The following is a 22,144-nucleotide window of genomic DNA, read 5'->3' as shown; positions in this document are numbered from 1 at the left end:
CTGACAGAAATGACAATGATCAGATTCTTTTTCTCCATCTGCTACAGGTTCACTTTGCCCACAAAGTGGAGATACTGCCTACAAAGTGGAGATCGTATTAATGATTAAATTTTAAAAAAGCATTTTGAGTTTAAAAAAAAACCAAAACAAAACAAAAAACACCCAGAAGAAAACACTCCAAACCTCCAAAATTGATGCAAGACAAACATTGGTGCTTTTGAGCACTAAAAAGAGTTCGAGGCAAGAAGAATCACCCAAAGAGAACCTGAGCTGCTGTAGTTCTAAGTTCAGTCAAGTCAGAAGGCCTGGATTTAGCCCTGGTTGATGGACACTGACATTGTGTCTGTGAAGATGGAGGAAGATTTATCATTTCACCCCAACCAAGCATCTTTACACATTCACCTGCAGCGCGCAAAATGCCAAACTCATTTGTGTCAAACATTACAAAAAAGGAAGGAATAAAAATTGCTATTCTGCTTTGAAGATGTTGGAAATAATTCTGCTCTACACGAGAAAAGACTTAATGAAGGCAGGTAGCAATAAAGAATGGGTTGGACTTGGCAAAAAAACACTGGGGAAGAAATTATTTGTATTTCTAACTATGATGCATAAAAATGATGAATCATTCTGATGATTGCTACCAATTTTGGGTATGTTTGGGTAATACCTCATTCATTTGCAAATCAGGAATTTTCAAAAATGGGGCCAGAAATGCAAGTTCCTCAGCAGAATTCTACGTTTTCTTAGAAACAAAATGGAAAGAAAAGATGATTTATGGCCATGATATGGATAGGAAAGAAGGTAAAGGAAAAGAGAAAGCTGTAAGGTAAGACCAAGGTAAAACTGTACTTGCACATTTGCTCTCCAGAGCTCCTGCTGCTGCCTGGCTTTTTGCCATCTCATTCTCTGTACACATTTCAGATGGGAAAACTGCTATCAGCGACTTTCAGAAATGAAAATATATGGTGTGACTCAGAAGTGCCTCTCTAATGCAAAAAGGGATGGAGAGGAGAAAAAAAAGATAGACTTTTACCTGGGGTGGAAGAGGGGAAATAATGAATACTAGAATATTATAGTACATTTGAAAGATTCATTAACCTCAATTTTTAATTGAGAGGACAATAAATAAAGGACTGACTGGAAATAATCAGATTAAATTAATGATTTATGGTCTTAATGCTTTTATCTGTTAGGCTTTTGAAAATCATCTGTCAGAAATGAGTGTAATTAATACTTACACTGATGTAGAACCTTTTGTATAATGCTGCCAGTGATCTGTTCATCCTATTTATTTATTTACCAGTATCCATTGAAATGGGCAAAGACTACAGGAATACTGAGATATTTGTGTGCAAGACAAGGTACAACATTTAATCTGCTCTTGCTTTCTCTCGCAGACTGGGAATGTGAAGTGTTGCAGCTTCCCATTTGTGTTATTTAAGTGCTTTACATTCTTCAAATCAGTGGGTGTTAAGGTAACTCAGTGATTAGCTGCAATACCATGCATGATTAGAGGTTTAATGTTACTCAATATTGTAAGAACTGTGGTCAGTAGCAGCTATTCCTACCTACACTTCAATTTTTATAATGTAAACCAACAAAATCACCAAACACTTTTGTTGAAAGAGATGTCCTTTGACACTGTAATTACCTGAGAGGGGTCCCACAAAGCCGCAGTGATTTTCCTCTCCTGCATAAACTCTACAACTATATTGGCATCCCAGCAAGAATAATAATTCCTGTGAGGATTGAGTCAAATAATGTATCATTATTGTTTCATCCTCATTTCCCCCTCTGCTATTTAAAATTTTCTTTGTTTTATTCTTAATACACACTGGTGAGTGCCTTCATGCTCCTTCTGACATTGCAGCACCAACAATTCCTGTGACAAAAAAGTATCCATATGTTGCCCTGATTTTTAAAAGTGCTAAGTTTTCTTTTGAAAATTTTAAAGTTTTTTTAATTTTTTTTCCATGCCTTCTGATAATGTTTACATATTTCTACTGGAGTTCTCACACATTGCTCATGTAAATAATGATTGTTTTGCATTCTTCTTTATAGAAAGAAAGAAATAATAGACTGTTAGTTTAACCAGTGTGGTTAGAGAGGTGGCAATTTAATCCTCCAATTCATTGTCACTTTTAAACTTCTATATATTGAAAAGTCAGCTCTATTGCAAAATTAGCTCTTTTTCTCTCTTGAACTCAGCAAGCTTCTGTGTACTCATTTCGTGTCCAGTAGTGACATCCATGGCACTTCCAGTCACACCACGAGTGGCTTCAGACCTCATGGCTGCTCTTACCTGCTTCCCCAGCCATGGTGATATTTCCAGATCCCTTGAAGCTCTGAACAGCACAAATTGTGTTTTGGGAAGGCAACAGCTGATGTGCTGCACGCTCTGCACAGCCATGGTCAAAAACTGTCCTTATTTCATTACAACTAAAAGAAAACCTGGAGTCCCCTGATTAGTGCCCCAAAGGGGAGGAGGATGAAATCACAGATTACAAGGAGACAGCAAGACCACATTTGTGGCTCTGTGATAAAAGGTTCTCGCTGCAGTGACTTGACTCTGACACCAGCTAAAACAACCCCATCACTGGGGTGATGGCAGCAGCTTTTCAGTTATTCATCCTTCAGAAGCAGGACCTGAATCCTACAAACCTTTTGACTGCAGGAAGTGCAGGCGTTGATAAAATCTGGACTTTTCCTCCCTTCTCTATCTCGTGCTTTTTCAAGCATAACATATTGCAAAGAGATTAAGGCTTATAGAACCACTTTTCCTCAACTTTTGAAGTCTTGGAAGCACTTCAGGATCATCAAAACAGGAGTTTTATAACCTGTGTACTGTGAAACTATACTTACTGTTGAGATTATGCTTTCATGCTAAAATCCTTTTTAAGGCTACTTAAAAGTTTCTTAAGAAGTTGTCCTCAGGCTGAAGTTGCTGCTGCCTGCTCTGAGGCCATAGGAAAAACTTTCTGGGACTTTGAAGAAAATCCACTTAATTGTTTTATTTGATTTTCAGAAGGCCAAGCCTGGAAATAAAGCAGTGAAACCAATGATTTTTTCAGGCTAAGTGATGGAGTCAGTCCTCCTTTATTATCATCGATATTTCATAAAAGATTTTCTGGTGAATCCTGATCCACACACTTGTTATAACGTTATTCTAACAGAATAATTAGGTGGTTGGTTTTATCTTTGAAATTTTAATTAAGGTAAAAAAAAAACTTTCAAACACTAGAGATATTTCTTTATTAGGCTTATGGTATTTTAATCAGTCATATCTAGATATTTTCTGAATGAGCTTGCTGCTCTTTTATTTCATGAGGCTTTCCAACATGTCTTTTCCTTCATAACTGAGCTCAACTTTTCACCTAGGATAATTCTGACTAAGAATACTTTCTTTCTGGATACATATCTACATAACATGATGAATTTTCTTCTTGAATCCATGGGTTGTAAATAAGTAAAAAAAAAAAAAAAAAAAAAAAATCTAGCCCCTTATGTGCTTGACACTCAGCAGCAGCATTGCAAGCAGATATGAATAAATTCACTGTAAATTCACCCTAAAACCTTCTCTTATACCAGCAGCTCTCCCAGATCACTATTTCTCACAGCTTGCTCTGTGTCCATTCATATCATCTTCCTGATTTCTCCTAAAATTTCCCCCATGCAATTCTGTAGCAAAAGCTTCCAGGGAGAGATGAATATTTTGTCCAAATAAGAATTGTCCTGGGGGAAACAAAGACATGGTTTATCTGACTCTGCTGCTTTTCTTGAGGATCTGCTTTGACAGAAAAATATTTTAAAGCTGCACAGGCCATTCAAAGCTGAGACTACTGGTGTCAAAAGACAATAACAAGAGTTACTGAACCAATCCAAAAAGGCAAAAGGTGCATTTTATTCCTGAGAAAACCTGGAATTCTAGGAAAACAGAAAAGAAGCAATGTGGGATATACCTGTGACTGGTTTACCATAACCACGATGCTTGTTAGAATGCAGGAAATGGGACAGAGAGTTAAAACCAGGATAAAATTCACTATGACGCACACATTGCATCAGCTGAAGAAACAGGTACACTCCCATGTATCTTGATACTGGGATTCAAATACATGTTTTATTCTGGATTAATCAATTAAGAAATCAGTTTTATTACTCAGCTGCCTGTATTTGACTATTTGACACGTGTAATTTGCTTGCAAAACATTTTTAAATCAAAATTGCTGTAACTTTTGTTCAAGATAATTTCTAGAGATTTCTAGATAAAGGATTACAATTTCTGCTTTTGCATCAGTTCAAAACTCCATCATTAAGCATGCTGTTCTGTGCTCAAATCTTCTGAATTTGTGCTTAATTTCTTCTGTGCTCAAATTTTCTCTGGATATCTACTCAATTTTTTAGCAGGTCTGAATGCTCTCCAATATTTTGGGCTCACTATTTCCTTGTAAATGTTTTTTTTTTTCAGTTTCCTCAGAAGTACTTACAGCTTTTACTGACTTTCTCACTTCTTACACATAGCTTTGCCCCTGCATTTCTGCCCTGAAATGGCTCAATTTTTAATGACAAATTCCCTTTCTCTGCAGTAATTAGAGCTATTTGTTTAATTTCTTATTTTGTTGTGATTTTGGAATAACAGTGTAGATTCCTGTATTTCATCCTTTCATTTCCCACCATTTCCATTATTTCTCTTACACTTTGTGCTCTAGGACAGGCTATTTAATTAAGCTCTCACAGTGTAAGATGCTCATGTAAAAGCACAGGGCTGACATTTAATAATTGAAATATAAGCCTGCTAATACATCACAGAACAAAGGCCAAGAGGCTAAACTTTTTACAGAGTAATAAAATATTAACCTGTCTTCAGTACCAAAAATGTATCCAACACACAGGTTTTAGAAGCCACATTGAGGTACCCATTTTAAAGAAGCACAAGAGGAAAACATCAGTCCTGGTTAGGACACAAATAAAACACTGTACCAACTAGGATATGAGAGTAAAAAATAAAGAATGAGGGTAATTAGGTGGGGCTGTATAAAAAAAATATTTTCTGAATATCCAACATGCCAGATGTTGTACTGTACTGTGGTATACTAAAGTTACAAATTCAAACAACTGGTTTAGAGGAGCTAAATTCTTAATTTATATAATCAATTAATTATCAAAAATAACAAGTGCTCTTGACTGTATTATTAACAAGTTATAAATCACAGAGACTGGGGTGTGAGCGGATTGTAGGGGATAGGAGGTGTAAATGGATACTAGAGTTTGTAGGAGTCCTGTTATTTTAGGAAAATATGAATCACACAGCACAGAGCATGATCAGATTGAAGTGAGTCCCCTGCTCAGGGGGTGGTGTTATTCACTAGAAAAAATATTTTTTAAATATTAGTGATTAAAAGGGAGTAATTTGATTTTATCTCTTTTAAAGAGGCCTCAAATAATCATGGTTAAAAGTTAATTATAAAAAAAAAAATTCAGGTAACTGGAAAATACTGGGAAATTATTACAAATAAATTTTGCTGGATGGAGATAACCAGGTATTTCTCATGAAAATAAGTAATAGAGAACACATGAAGATGTAATACAATTACAAAAAAATGTGAAGAATTGGCTGCATTACAGTTCCATTGATAGGAAATCCTCCAGCATTTTTTTCCAATGTGCAAAACCACATGATAAGGCATTTGTTAATGAATGATGACCTCTAGGAAATCAGATAACAGAACCAGCACAGCACTGGCTTTATGTTTACAGTCTCAAAGCTAAAAATGCTTTCAAGTTGGCATGGGAGATTCTGCATCAATTTCCCAGTTAGTATTTTTTAAATTTAATTTTTAATCTTGTACTCTCCTGGGAAGGAAGAAAACCATCATTACCCACAAGTTGCTAACTTCATGTAGCATTTGATTCTTATTTACATTACAGGAATATGTGTGAATAAATAAAATTATCCTTCAACCCTGCTGGCATTGCTGTGAAATGAAAGAGTGCAGCAGTCTAAGAAAAAAGGGACAAATGAATAGAAAATGATTACTCAAGAGAATGGTAATAGTCTCACTGCCTCTGGTGTGATTGTTTACTCAGGTGTTTATAGGTAGGAAGAAATTTTGGAGCAATATTGCCAAAGTAGCCATGAGATAAGGAAGCTCCTCCCCATTCCAGCCATCCTGGATTCCTCAGTTTCACTGGAAATCTGCCAAGGGCAGATGTTGAGGGATCAGCATCTGCTGTAGCCAAATTCTCCACATCCAATTGTTTAATTTCCCTCCTATTTCTGTGTCAGCAATGCAGTTTAGAGAGCACAGGTCCTGCAGCTTCTCCCTTCAGAGCAGCTGCCAAGCCTTGGGGAGGGACCCTCACAGCCTGAAGGCAGCGCTGGCCTTGACCATGCAGACACTGAGTATTTACCTCCTTAAATTTATTCTAATAATTTTAATTTTATTTACCTGCATCAGAGACAGAACACCAGAGGTTCTAAAAGTCACAAAGCAGCAGCTGTTTCTGTGTCTCACCTTTTCTAAGGCACTTTGATTCCATTTCAGCATTAATCGAGACAACAGGAGATGAAACTGGCATGGATCCCAGTGGAATGTCAATACCCAGTGGTTAAAGTCAGTAAAAAAGGCAGGATAATGAGTTCACTCATCACCCTGCACTACCAGAAAGTTTTATCCTGAAAGAATTTGAGCTCATTTTGCCTCAAAGGAGGACAAACAGACATAAAATCTGGCTGCAGGAGGGACTCAGGAACTTCACTCAATGTCGAAGACCACCCTAGGTCAGGGGTGGCTCCGTGTGGTGGAAAAAGTCTCTCCTCCAACCTGTGCTTCCAAAGAAGGCTCAGCAGCCTCTTGTTGTTTGGTCTCATGATTGTTTATTGCAATTTATCCAAAATATTTTCTTCTGGGGCTGCTGTGGTTTGCTCACAGCTCAGGCAGAGGCACACACACACCCTGACATCCTCTCTGACCCCGACTGCTTCTTCTCTCCCCGCCCAGGGCTGCTGCTGTCTTTTATATGGTACATTATGTGTTACATGTTTACAGTTTTTCCCCAATGCCTGTTACCTATATTAAATGGTGATTTTCTATCTTTTATATGGTACATTACGTGTGACATGGTTACAGTTTTTCCCCAATGCCTATTACCTATATTAAATGGTGATTTTCTATCTTTTATATGGTACATTACGTGTTACATGGTTACAGTTTTCCCCCAATGCCTATTACCTATATTAAATGGTGATTTTCTACTCTAAACCAACCTGTGAGTGCCAACATCACCAAGAACATGGAGGTAAGGAAGAAGAAAGAGGGAGGACAGGGCAGGCCCAGATCCCTCCATCTTAAAACTTCTGACCCCCATGTACAAAGTAAAAACCCCCCTGTACAGCACTCAAAAATATTTCCCTCTACTTTGTGACTACTTCTACTATAATATCTAAACTTTTGTGGCTTCTTGTTCTTCCTTCAAGGTTGGTAAATCATTCCATGGTTCAAATCCAAAATCACAGCTGTTTGCAGCTGCCTGCCAGGGTCTCAAATGCTTCTGACCTGGGCCCAGAGCATCCAAAAATGTCTGAGGGACATTTTGAGTTCCCACAATTCAGAGTCCAAACTTCTCACTGTCTCGCTGTAATAAGTGAATTTGTGGCTTTAGCTGTGTCAGTACACTCCTGGTGTTTACTAGGAATTAGGAACATCTGCTGCCCACACAGGAAAGAAAGGCCTGGGATGGAAATTAAAACTGAGCAGATGAAACACTAGGACACAAAGGTAGCTCATAGCTTTAATTTCAAGTAAAATCTCTCAACTTGAATGAAGAGCTTGAATTAAACTAATCCATGGCTTTCTTAACACTCCTTGCTTAGAAGCAAGGAATACCACCTCCTAAATTGTACTTCTTATCTAGCTTAAAGTCAGCTAAAAGAAAAATGCAGAGTAAAAGCTGGTCAATCTGTAAGAGTAAACCCAGGGATGTACACATTTTTCAGGATGCAAGTTGGATGCAGAAGCTATGACAGAATACTGACACTTTTTCTCCATCATCAGAAGCAAACAGCTAGGTGTGTACTCTGCTGAAACAGCAGTGTGCACTTAAACAAAAAAAAAGAATAGAACATCTCAAGTTTTTGTGAAAATATCAGCAGGAACAGTCTTGGTTCCTTGAACTAAAGTTGCAGAAATAAATGAGCCAATTTTTTTTCCTCCGGCTTTTTCCTCTGGGTTTTATCTGTCTTAAATTAAAATCTGTCAATTCATGAATTTATACAATATTTACAAAAGCACAAAGAAAATACTGTCACCTATTCCTTATGAAGGCCACCAGTGCCTCCTGGAAGGGAGCTGAAGTGGCACATGTGAACTCCCAGCACTGCATCGACCTCGAGTGCATGGCAGAGTTACACAGAGGATCTTCACTCCCTAGCAGAAAGTTTTGCATTTCTTCGTGGTTTTCTAAGAGTTATTTCTGGAAAGAAAAAAATACTGGTTTGGATATTAGTTCTCTTAATGCTGATGTAAATTGAGATTAAATCCATTGTCGACCACCTGAGTAAAATCTTCTTTCACAATTTTGCCCCTTTTCTCTCATTATCAAATGAGCCAAGAAGGGGTCACTGAGCAGCCCAGATGCTTGTTTTGTGTGCAGTGCATACTGAAAATGTTTTTTTTCCCCTCCTGTCTTCAGCATGTAAACCTGTTTCCACATTTATGATGGGAAAGGTTACAATCAGTCTGAATTAGGGAGCTCCAAATAATACAATTCTTAGAAAATGAAAGCCTGCGTTGTGTCTCATAAAGAAGTTCAAACTCTTTTCTTTTTTTTTTTTTTTTGTAAAGTCCTAAGCCCCTAACTGCCCAAAAGTAACCCACGACCCTCTTCAAAGTGGCAATTACATGGAGAAAATTAATTAAGGCTTCTGCAAAAATAATGAACAGAGAGACCATAAACCAAAACTAGAACTGTGCTGTTAGATTTCAACTGCTGTAATTTATCATCCAACCTTATGACACTATTGATGTGCCTGAACTATATCCACTTTAAATCACCATAAACCATTGCCTAACTCAGTTCTTCCACTGGCCAGGTGTTCTTACAAGCAACTTGGATTATTTGTCATCTCTCCAGAAATCTTTTAATTTTGTATGAGGTGAAACTGATGGATTCATGTGGGGTCCAAAAAAATCTTCATAAAAATAAATTCATTGAAAAGTAGTAAGGGATTTTGAAAAGTTCATTTTTAAGTTTTTTAAATGTGGTGCTTCATCAGTTCATACTGAAGAAGAAAAAAAAAACCCTTCACTCAGGTTTTGTTTGAAATAAGAATAATGCAACTCTTGCAAATGTTCACTGACCACCAAAATGCTGAAGCATTTCCAAAAAAGCATTACAACCCCCCAGACTGAGACAACAAGTAGAAATCTCTTGGACTTATATCCATCCTTTTGAGAATGGAAGGTCTGATCCAGTCCCTGTAATCTGAATTCCAACTGAACAGACTGCTACTATGGCTCTTAAGATTTTACTGGAATTTCATCCACCAGGAAAACTTGTTAGATTTAATAATTTAATTTTTCAAGAAACAGTTAAACCAGGAAAATCTCTAGCAAACAGAACAATGAAAAATAATTAATTAGCTTCCTTATACTGCTTTGATAGATGCATTGAATAAATCTGAGCTGATTTATCAGTCAAGTGCCTTTATGTGGTAGGTATTAGAATTATCTGTCATTAACCTTATGCTACTAATGAAGGTGCTTGGGTAGAGAAGTTAAATGACTTCCCAAGGTCACATCTGAAGTTGGGATTACAACTCAGGCATTTACTTTCAGCCATTGAAGATAATTTCTTATAAAACATAAAGGGATTTGTGAGGAAAAGATCATGACCCAGAAAAGCACCATGATTTCTCTAACCTCAGTTTCAGAAGACAGAAAAAAAATTGAGAAATGGCTGTGAAAAACCATTGCAAGGAAAAGAGTTGCCCATCTAAATTCTGGAGTGGTACCATCTAAATTCTGTTTTATTTTATTATTATGTTTTACCCCCAGAATCTGTCTGACAATTTGATTTATTTTGTATGATTTACATTATAGTTAAGTTACACCTCACTCTGTGTTTCCAACAAAACCCATAGACAAATCTAGTTGTCAGTGAATGTCTCAAAAAATGACAATCCATCTTTGTTGTTATTAATGTTATGGTAACAGGTGAGGAAGGGAAAATATTATATAATGAAAATGGCTTTTGAGAGGAGATTTAAATATTCTGCAATATGGACTATAAAAGAAAATTAACCTCCTTAAGGCTCAAGCTGACAAAATATATTTTTAAAATTGTATTGGCTATGCAGAGAAAATTCTGCCATTTGTATTCAACAAATATCAAGAAGTGCAATTTTTTTCCCCTCAGGATGGAAAAATGAAGGTTTCATGTAAAGAAATATTAAAACATATATTATTTTTTCCTGACCTTTTGACAGGCTGTCTATTGAGCTTGGTAGGACATCCAAGAAATTCAGATTCAGATTTTGAAATTAATGATTAATACTACAGACTTTTCACAGTATTGAACTGGCAGTGCCAAATTCCTCTGCCATGAGCAAGTGCAACTCCACGCATTTCAGCAGAGCTGTGTTTGCATATCTTAGCAAGCAATTCTGGCCCCGTGCCTGGGAAAGCATCTTACATTTCATAGTCACTTGATTATGGCTCATCTTTAAACCACACTTTACTATTTGCAAGATACTTGACCCACAAAACCAGAAAAATCCATCTGCTAAGATTCCATTGTGCATCAGTAAGTAAAAATGATGAAACTATTTGAAGTGCAAAATCTAGTATAAAAGGGACATAAATATATCCCAAATACGCATTTGTTTCTGCAGACTGATGAACTTGAAATTTGGGGTTAAAAATTTCACTTGCACTAGGAATTAATTTTTTCAAAATTCTTTTTACCTGAACCAGAAATAGTTCTTACTACTAAAAGGGCAAGATCCACCTAAAAGAACCCATCCTTGGAAAAGAGTAAGAATGCACCCACAAGCCAGTACCAGCTATCATAGATATGCAGTATTCAATTAAGAATCTGCTTCTAAGACTCTGGAACAACCTAAATGGCATAAAAATATTAGGTATTAGCCCCGAGACATCTATTGATACCAAAATTGTTGTTTTTCAGTGGGGTACAAGCTAACCACATGTTGAAAATCATTTACCAACCTCCATTTGGTCTAAAATACAAATCTAATGTAATGTTAGGCTTGTAAATACAAGACTAAATAACTTAAACTGCATTTTTTTGTTTGTTTGTTTTTTTGGTTTTTTTGTTTCATAGAATCACAGAATGCCCTGGGTTGGAAGGGAGCTTAAAGTGCATCCAGTGCTACCCCCTGCCATGGGCAGGGACACTTTCCACTATTCCAGGTTGCTCCAAGCCCCATCCAACCTGGCCTTAGAGATTTCCAGGGTTGGGGCAGCTTTTCTGGGGGTGTCAAGGTCTCACCATGCTTACAGTAAAGAATTTCCTCCCCATAATAAACATAAATTCTCTCTCTGACAGTTTAACAGCACTGCATTCTTCTTTCTTCCCATTAAAGTTGTGGGTTTTTCTGGCAGGGAGTTTTTGGCTTTTTTTTTTTTTTTTAACTACACCCCTAAAAGGTATTTTTCCTCCTTTTATGCCATTACCTCTTATTGTATTTTTAAAGTATCTACTTAGCTATTTTTAATTTTTTAATAATGCTATTAGAACTGTCATTGCAACACTTTCCTGCAAATCTGTGGAGGATGTGACTGCTATAACACTAACCCCACATATGTTCACTGCATATAAGCCTACAACTCCACTGCCACTATAGCTATGAACAAACATTGTGGAGGGGTTTTCCATTTGTTTGGGTTTTTTTTTCCTCTCTTTATACACCTACCAGCTATTTCCATTTTCATTGCCACAGCTCCAGTCACAAGGAGGCAGCAATAAATCTTTGCATATACACAGGGGCTGGGCTGAAGGCTGCTGACAGCCCTGTGATCCTCTTGCAGACAACAGCAATAAACCTTACTGAATTCAGCATTGTACAGAAAGTTTAGACCCCCAAGACCTTCCTTTTGGTACCTACAAGTTAAGTACTTTAGCAAACACCTGATTTCCAGAGCAGAATAAGGTACCTTGACTCCCTCTTTGGTACATGGCAAGAATGAGATGCTCCAGAACATTTGAAAACACACACCCACTGAAAAAAGACATCCAGACATTTACTTTATTAGGGAACTATCCAAATTTACTCAATATTAACCAATAAATCCTTTGCCTCAGCTCAAGCTCTACAGAATTAGCAAGAGTCCTGTTTTAACAGAAGACATTGAGGTATAGTTCAGTACCAGTCAGAGCAGTAATTCCTTAATTGCATTTCTTTTTGCTAAATACCACATTGTGTGACAAGAAAATATGTTGCAAAGGGTCTACAAAGCCTTCAAAACATTGCTAGTACAGAAAAATGCCACACAATGTTATGGAACAAATCACTGAGTTATATTTTTCTTTAAAAACACAAGCACTTTTCATAGTTCTTGGCCCGTTGAAGGCAAACAGAAATTAACATTATAATTTTATTAGATGTCCATTCCATAAGTATCCAAGGTTTCAATAATTGCATTTTATACTCCTCATTGTAGAATAAAGCTATTTCAATATCATCCCTGAAGACTTATAATTATCACTGGTTGACTTTACAGTGTGTACCTTCAGAAAGAGAAGGTACTATAAGTAAATAAACAAATAAATAAATAAATAAATATATGAGCTACAGCTCTTTTAAGACCATATATGTTCTTAAGACTGTGCCTTCTCTGTACATCCTTTGCCCTGTTTCAGTTCAGACTGACAAATAATTAAGTCTAGAGCAGCCCTTGGCCAGGACCAGATTGTGAAGCACTGATTTGGCTTTTTGCTTAATAGACATTCAGACATTCATTTAATTGTACTGTTAGTGAAGTCAAACTGAAATTTAATTCTTGTTGCTCATGCCTTTTGACAAACTGCTGGAAACACCATTTCTAACATGCTCAATTGCTGTCATGAACCACTAAACCACAGCACGTTCCTCTGCCTGTCATCCAAACATTTCCAGGGCGATCAACACCATAAAGTTGACCAAAACTCCTGAAACAACATCTCTAACGTTTCACTCAGTATATAACTTTTCCTGCCTCCCCTGGAGGTGCCAGATGGAAATCTGGCTGTGTCCATAAGGTCACTTACCTCCACCAACTTGTTGGCGTGTTCACGGAAGACCTGAGCGTATTCCTTCACTTCTTTCTCGTTGCCGCTTTTCGCGGCCTCGATGAGAACCAGCAGTGGGACGTTGGTCTCCAGGAATGAATCTGATATGTGATCCATCACTGCCTTCCGGAGCTGTGACAAAAGACAGCAGAGCAGTAAATAGAGGATATTTATCAGCACACGTTCCCACTGTGTGGGAATCCAGGGCATCCCTCTGGCTGCCCTGGAAGGTCTGGGACCCTGGCAGGGGTCAGGAACCCCCCTGGACAGAGCCCCCAGAGACACTGGCTGTGATCTCTGTCCATGGAAAAGAGTTTTCAGTCTTACAGGATGAATTACAAGCTCTGAGTGTTTGATAGAAGTAATAATTAAGTGTGGCACAGGTGCAAAAGTAAAATTTTAGGTTTCTAGATTAGGGGTCCAAAGGGGACAAGATGGAGGAAATTGGGTGTGCCTTGTCCTTTTTCTCCTTCTTCATGCCCTCCATGTCTCACTGTGGCGTTGGCATTTTTCTGTTGGTTCAGGCTGGGGACACACTGTCCAACGTAGGTGACAGATATTGGCACGTTATTGTAAATCCAGCCCAGGGAGTTTCTGGTATTTAATGTTTGTAACATCCCACTGAGGGCAGAGCCCCACACGCTGCCCTGCAGGACAGAGCTGGGCAGGGCAGCAGAACATGTGAGAGATAAACAGAATAAACAACCTGGAAACCAGCACAGACCAATTATGGCTTCTGCTTTGTCAGCGGGGCAAAAAGACAGAGACTTTCTACAATCTCAGAATCATCAATACCACAGATTCCGACACCACTGTTCATATTGGAGCACTGATGTTTTGCGTCTCACGGCATTATGTGGGAATTTGGACTTTTTGCTCCCTTTTCTCCAATATTTCCTGCAAGCAAAATTAAAAACTTGAGGGCCTAGGCTCTGCAAACCCCTCCTGGGATTTGTGCTGACATACACCTAATCCTACTGGCCTGAATGGATCTGTACAGAATGATGGTGATAAATCGTGTAAGACATAGCAAATTGATGAGAATTGAAAGCTCCACACTACTTGAAAAAACAGTTCAGCTCACTAAAAAGCCAAATATGGATTAAGGAGCTTAACTCCAAGCAACCATTAAAAAATATTAGCCTGAATATTTCTAAGCCTTCTCTAATTCCTCCAGTGAATAGTATTCCATACAATAATTAATATTTTCTGTAGCAGATGCCTTGTGCTTTGTATTCCCATTTGAATAGCTCCAAGAAGTATAAACAGAAAACCTTTTTAGCATTTTCCAGGCAGATTAGAAAACATATTACAATTTATTCTAAAGGAAGAAAAAAAACACCTTACAAGTTACTGAAGATTTAACACCTGTTAGTCCATATAAACACCTATTTGAAACAATATTACTGTAAGAATGATGTCACTAACCTCTTTTCCACCTTACTAATGACCACTAATTAGTGTCAAACTTCTACAAAATTTGAAAGAGAGCCAGAAAGATTACTGAAATCTTAAATAATTCTTCCTGGAAGCTTAATTGCTCGGTAGGATTGTGGATCAGAAACATCTTGATTATGTTTTCTCCAGCTTTTGGCTAGTTAAGAATGAAAAACTGTGGGCTCAAACAGAAGCTAGGAGCTATTCAGCCTGGAGGCTTGGGTACCCATTAGTCTCCTTAAATCATGCATGTTTTGTTAGATGAAGCATCCAGAGAGGTAATTTGCTCTATTCTGCAACCCAGACAAGAAAGCTTTAGGTAGACAAGGTGCCATCAAAACACCCAATCACACAGAAAACCGCCCTATTGTCAGACATTGCAAACACACAATCCAAGATGCATTTGCTGTTTGATGACAGCAATTCTCAGCTCTATTTGAATAAGGAGAAAGCTAACTCTGAATATTTTCCTTCATTCCCTGAGTGGTGCAGTAAAAACAAGCAAAGCAAAATAGCATATATGTGCTTGTAGGAGGTATTAATTTTATTTCCATCACAACTGAAGCATTCAACGTATTAAGCAGTTCTCAATTCTCCTTAAAAATTAATTCTACACAGATTCAACCTGGAAAGTTTTGGTTTTTTTTCCACTTTCAAAATGATTAAAGGCACTCAGAATAGCTAACTCAGTAATACATACAAACAGGGGGAGGAAAGAAGACAAAAAGAAGAAGAGAATCATCTATCAGAGACCCGCCAACACTTTGGAAACTGCTGTGTGTTGCTACCACCTATTACATTTCCATCTTGTACTCTTTATTTTTTCTCCCATCAATCTGCAGCTCTCCACTTAGTGACTCTTATTTTATTCTTACATTAAAAACTCTTTCAGACCATGCTTTGGGTCTATTTGCACAGCATCTCGCACAATGGGACTCCGATCCATGAATAGTTTTCATAGGTATCATCTCAATATAAATAATAATATTGCTCCAAGTACATCAAAACATTGCAAGAAAAAGAAGAATAACTGTTCTAAGATGCTCAGTGTCAGAGAATAGTGCAGCAGCACAGCACTCTGCATTCTATAGTTGATAGATTTCCAGTCAGTATTTATAAAAATTTAACTTAAGAATTCAGACACATGGTGGGATTCTTGGGGTTGCTCTGTGCAGGAAAACCGGGAGTTGATCCTTGTGGATCCCTTCCAACTCAGGATATTCTGTGATTCCCTATTAAATAATTAGTTTCACTTATAGCCAGCATTAAGGAAGAATTACTGCCAGAGAAGGTGCATCATAAATTTGCATAATTCTCTCTGCAGTCATCCATTTACCAGGGCTTGCTGGAAAACTCCAGATCAGATGCCTCATTTGTGTACCCATAGTTAGACTTTGATGCCCATTGTATCAAAAAAGGCAAATGGTAGCATTTCCAAAGGAACACACATAGCTTTTAAAAATTCCATGTAGCTTCCAGCTCATTCTCAGTGAAAAGACCCTTAAAAAATTCCACTTGCTCAAGTTCAATATGTGCCAGTGAAAACCTGCTGTCCACTGCACTAAAAAACCCTCACTTTAAAGGCTAAATGAGCACCAACACTTTCCTGCTTGTATCCTGCCATAAGGAGGGATCTGTTCCAAAGGCTTGTATTTATTCAATGAACAAGCAATTCAATTTTTAATCTAAGGTAATGTGGTGGTATGGATTGGGTTCTAACAATTTGCCCCATGGAATTGTAACAGCAGTCTCAGGATGTTCAAGTAAGCAACTTATTCTCATCAGTGTTAAATATCTTCAGCCTACAACCACATATCAGAAATCAATAAAAAGTACAACAAAAGCATCAGGTAACAAGCAATTTGGGGTTTACCATAGTAAATATAGAGCAGAGTTCTTTCTGAATCAAAGTGAATGAATAAAATGGATATCTCATTTCTAATGGTGACTGTGTTGTACTCTGGGGTTCATAATTGCAGCAGCTGAAAAAAAAAGAATCTGAATTCTGACTGTCACAGGTTTAATAAATACAAAATTAATACATTCGAGTTTTCTTCTGCTGTGTTAATCATAGATGTCAGTAGAATATTTCTGGCCCCTCTTGTAAACAGGCACTATAATTTCTTTAGGAGTTTGTTATCTGAGTTTTAGGATGCCCTTGCATTGAAGTTGAAAGGTAGAGTTAACAGGTTTTATGTACGCAGGAGACCACAAATTTTGCCATCCTTCACCACAAGCTGTAAAAAATGACTTGACAAAATCATTTGTTAAATGTGACAGCAGTATGAAGGCAAGACATTCATCCAAAAGCTCAAATGGATACATGACAAGGTAATATTAATGGCACAAGACAAGACATTTAAAACTACTGGCTCACCATTACCAGTCTATTTGATCCAATTAGGGCTATTCATCAAGGTAAATAACTACTGGAAAAGCAATCTTGTGTGTTCCTGTGCATGTTGCAACAAAGCCCAGTCTAAGTGATGGCTTGTGCACCCAGAGATTTCAGTTTCACCCAGGTAATGTCAGTTCAGAAGGGAATAGGAGAAGGCTGTGACTTAAATCTGAAAGCAGCAAAAGCCTGTCATGTTTTATTCCAAAACCAGCACCAGGGCTTTGCTCGTGCACCTGCATTAACAAATGCCTTTGCAATGCCTTAATTTATGCTGAGTTCTGATGTAAATATTATGACACACACTATTACTTGTAAGACAACGCTTCTTTTTTTTTCCTCCCCACAGGATTTTTAATTTAGAGATGAATTCAAAGCAAGAATTGCACCACGTGAAACTTCATTTATTAGAGGAGGAAGCATGTTAAATTAAGGTCTTGCTTAATTCATTTTGTCAGAGACAAAACTTCATTAATGTACATAAAGCTAACAGATTAATAAATTTGCCACACCAACAAAAAGTATAGAAGGAAAACATCAAGACTTGCAAATATTTTTGAAAGCATGAATGGTGCACAGGCAGATTTTATACCTTTCCAGTTCAGTCAGTTTTGTCAGTTTATGGTGCACAGTCAAGTTGTTGGTTTTGATAGCATCATGCTCTACTGTTCTAAGCACTATTTAGGTCTGTTTTATCATTGTCAGTTCACAGCCATAATTGAGCTCAAAGAGGTTAAATGCCCACCAAAACGATGTTTTCCATGGCTATATAACAATTTTAGAACCAAAATGTCTCAGTGCTACTTACAGTCTAGTAGAGAATTAAATGTCTAATCCTGCCACTGGAAGGTAAAGCCACAGCAGGAGATTAATGACTCCAACAGACTGTTAAACTTTATAAAGCCTGGCAGTACAGAGCTGCCTGTAACAAAAGTTTACCAAGGAGCACCTTATTCACTATTTTCCATTTAACAGGAGTTGCAACCCAGCTCCAGTTTGCACCTGCAGAGAGCTCCCAAACAGGCATTAATTCAATTGAAAGGGATGAAAATAAAGCCTTCTCCACTGCAGTTAAGGTGTGTCACCTCCAATATGCTGTGAAATTGAGTTCTGGAGAATAAGGCAGTGACCATTAGAAACTGCTGCAGTTTGTTGCTAAAGAGAAAGTTTCAGTCAATTCTGCAGACTGTGTCACATAGGATGGGACCAAAGAATGACAATTTGGGGGATGGGGACAGCAACACCACCAGTTCTGTCTTGGCAGATTAAACAGCAAAGTGACTACTATTTAGAACACCTATCACACTTGGACACTCAAACTACTGATCTATGGATAGATTAAAAAAGTAAGATTTGGGTCAAAGATAAATCAGGAAGAAATGCTGTTACAAAGACAGGTAATTCTTACTAGAATCATGAAATGGCCTGGATCTTAAAGATCATCCCCCCTGCCATGTGCAGGGACATCTCCCACTGTCCCAAGTTGTCCCAAGCCCCATCCAGCCTGGCCTTGAGCACTTCCAAGGATCCAGGGGCAGCCACAGCTTCTCTGGGCACCCTGTGCCAGAGCCTCACCATCCTCACAGGGAACAATTTCTTCCTAAAATCTAACCTAAACCTGCTCTTTTTTAGTTTGAACTTTATATTTTTGCATATGTGAGCTTTCCTCACTCTACAGAGAAGCTGCCGTAAGTAGGAAGAGATTTGGGGTGAATTTGCTAACAGAAAGCAAGATGAAGTGAAAATTTTTGACCAAAAATTTGGAAGAGTATAAGAAACACAGACAAAAAACATTCTTTTAGTCATAGGCCACTACAAAGGATTCCTCAAAATGGTTCATGGCCTGAAGCATGGAAGAACCAGTCACCAAGTGCTAAGGTACTTAATCCCCATTGATTTAAATTTGTTTGTTTGCTGGGTTTTTTTTTTTTTGAGGGCCTAAGGTGGGTGGCTTATCAAATTTCATGACAGAAAAATTTTATACTGCCTTTTCAAAAAAACATTTTTCAGTGACAGTAAGCCTCAGGCTTGCTAGCAATATTAGTGCAGTTACATAAAAGCAGAGAAAAAAATTGTATGTTTGGGGGAATGATAACCACATTCCCCCCAAACATGTGAGGATTGTCAGGGTATGAACTCAGTCTTTCATGTCTGGATAGAACAATAAAGACCCAACTCCAATGGCAGTGCTGGGATTTTATTAAATATTAATTATTTCTAAAAATAAAGAACGATACAGAGGATTAACAGGTAGAGGACAGCATACAGAGATTCTCATCAAAAATGTGGGAAAACCAGAAATACAGGTAGGAGCTGAGCAGACAGTGAAAAGCATTTGGAAAGTCAAAGTAACCCAGAACTGAAAAGACAGTGATTAACTTTTGCATTCTGTATGACCTGAGAGAGTAGAATTGTGATAAAGTGAATGTGGGAGGATGAAATTGCAGAATAGGAAATTACATGTAGGAACAAAGAAAAGAAAAAAAACTATAGGTTATCCCAGCAGAGAGAAAAAAAAAAAGGATAAGACTTTGAAAAATAGCCTTGTGAAAACTGAATAGGATTGTAGTGTCAAAAATGTCATCAAAACTGCAAACCTAAAGAGTCTGATGTAAAAGAGGTGGGACAAAGAAGAGGATAATGAAGAAGAATAGAGATAATGGATTAAAATGCAAAGATTAAACTAAGAACCACAATCTATTGTGTAGCTTCATTTACTGTCTCAGGCCCTGTTGAAATGATACTTAAATCAAGCAGAGCTTTGGAGCTTTATGGGTTTTTTTAATCAAATAAGTAAATAGATAAAATAAAAGGGGAAAAGTAAATAAAGTAAAAGGAGATAAATAAATAAATAAAATAAAGGGGGAAAAGCTGGTTTAAAAAAATAAAGGGGAAATAAAATAGCTATTTGGTCAAGAAGGAAAGGAAATTTTCTACAAAATATCTTAATGAAGTTATCCTCACTGCGAGCAGTCAGATCCAATAAGCCCTACAGGTTTAATAGAACAAATGTCACACGTGTCCCACTTGCAGTACCACCTGACCCACCTGCATGAACAGCCTGGCATAGTAAATATTGTCTTCATCTTCTCCAAGACCTAGAGACTGAGCCCAGTGGAAGCTGATGACAGCTCTTGGGTAGATCTGTCTGTTGAAGTGCCAGACAATGGCTAAAACAAGATTAAAAATTGATTGTGTGCTGCAAAAATGGATTTCTCATCATCCTGTCCAAGAGTCACTCAAAGTCACCAGCGGATCCTGCCCTATGCAGAGATGATTGATACCTGATACTATCAATTATTACCCATGCCTTTCAAAAAGCTCTTACAGCAGTGAGATCAGTCTGGGTTTTGTTCTCAGCTTTGTTTTGTTGGGGTTTTTGTTGTCTTTTTTCTCATTTCACTTATATTTTGTTTTCTTCTCCTTTGAAGGGATTTTTTGCGCAGTAAGAATCAGAAACAAACCTTTTGTATCTGGTTGCTTAATTACAAGTAGAACATACCATTAAAGATATTTCATAACACTTAGAAATAGAGTTAGTGAACAAAATTAATGTCAATTAAGAAACAAATGTAATGTTGAAATCCCATTTGGCAATTAAACTCTATGTACTTTGGCACTGCTCATAAAGCCATTAGGAAGATGGAATTAGGGAAGTCTTTGGAAAAGGATTATTTTTCCCTCCACGTTTATAGTGCTCTCTATCTCATCCCACTGCACTAACATTTGAAGCTGCTGTTATGAAGCCAAACTTCTATAAGTGCCTTTATCTGATGTGACTACAGATCATTCTCAAGATGATATGTACTAGAGAACAGTGAAAGCTTCTTTATGTAAAACTATTATCAACTGAAGTCTCTTGAAATACATTTCTGGTGGGATTTTTGCCTTTTTTTTTTTTTTTTTTTGTCTAGTTTGTGTGTATTTTTATTTATAATGCAGCAACTTTACACACTTCCATTGAGCTTCTCCCATATTTACAGTGGTTTTTATCAAAAAGATTTTGAAAAACTCCATACTTAATCCTCTGCAGTGATTAAAGAGGTAGGCACTTTCTAAACACAAAGATTTGTTGAAATATCTGAGGTTTTACAGCTCAGTATTTGAGAATAATACACAAACTATGTGCAGTAATCTTTTCCAAAGCAATAGAGCTGTCACTGAGTTTTGCCTCCTAATTCTTCTCAAGGCACTTTGATAGGCCAACCCTCTGCTCACTTAAAGTGACTTCAGTTAAAAAAAAAAAAAAAGATAAAATCGTGTCTCTATTTCAAAAAGCAAAAGCAGATATGGTTACTACACAGTGGCTTTTGCCAGAAAAAAAAAAAATCCATCATTAATATTATGTTGCAGCTCAAAATTTCCTTTGTTTGATGAAACTGTTACACACTGCAGCCCTACCCAAAACTACCTGATATGGGCATAGTTTCCTGAAATATGGCACCATATGTGCATCAGTAAACATTATGTATAGAGTAAATTATACCAAGCCTTATAATTAGGCAGTAAGGAAATTATTGCAGACCTGAAAGAGTAAATCAGCAGTATTAAAGCACTCTCCATTTCCTCTGAAGCACTTCAGAGCACCATAAAAACCTCAATGTCACAGTGATGAACACCTAGAAGTGCATTTTGAGGGAGACAAAGATTTGTGCATTCAAATCAAAATCTTTATTGTTTGTAATTCAATTAATAGTGCATTTTCCCTAATTCTTTAAATCAGATATTTGAAAATTTTACCATAAGTCCTTTCCTAAAGTAAAAACACCAGTTATTCTATCAAATGGGAGCAGACAAAAAGTGGAAGTATTGATCAGCATGCCAGAGGCTCACAGCTCTTTGAGACCATGTTGGTGACATCACATAATATTCATAAATTCAGTGGAAGCTGGAAGAGCAGAGGACTTCATCCAGTGGAGCATCACTACCTCTGCCTTCTAAGCCAGTATCACACCAGTCCAGCCTAACTTTCTTTGTACCTAGAAAACAACTACAAATCTAGAAAAGAAATACACACAACGCAGT

The 22,144-nt window shown here is 37.4% G+C and overlaps 1 protein-coding gene across 7 annotated transcripts in view; it reads right to left on the bottom strand.

The window, feature by feature from the left end:
• Positions 1–22,144, bottom strand: part of CTNNA2 (catenin alpha 2) — a 465,423-nt gene that overhangs the window by 85,494 nt on the left and 357,785 nt on the right. For all 7 annotated transcript variants that reach the window (XM_021535749.3, XM_021535753.3, XM_021535748.3 and 4 more), the window contains one exon: positions 13,267–13,419. In XM_021535749.3, coding sequence (XP_021391424.1) covers positions 13,267–13,419 — 153 coding nt within the window. The remainder of the gene's footprint in view (positions 1–13,266; positions 13,420–22,144) is intronic.

Source organism: Lonchura striata, chromosome 4, assembly GCF_046129695.1.
Source record: "Lonchura striata isolate bLonStr1 chromosome 4, bLonStr1.mat, whole genome shotgun sequence".
Classification (NCBI taxonomy): domain Eukaryota; kingdom Metazoa; phylum Chordata; class Aves; order Passeriformes; family Estrildidae; genus Lonchura; species Lonchura striata.
This window is presented reverse-complemented; position numbering and strand designations above follow the sequence as displayed.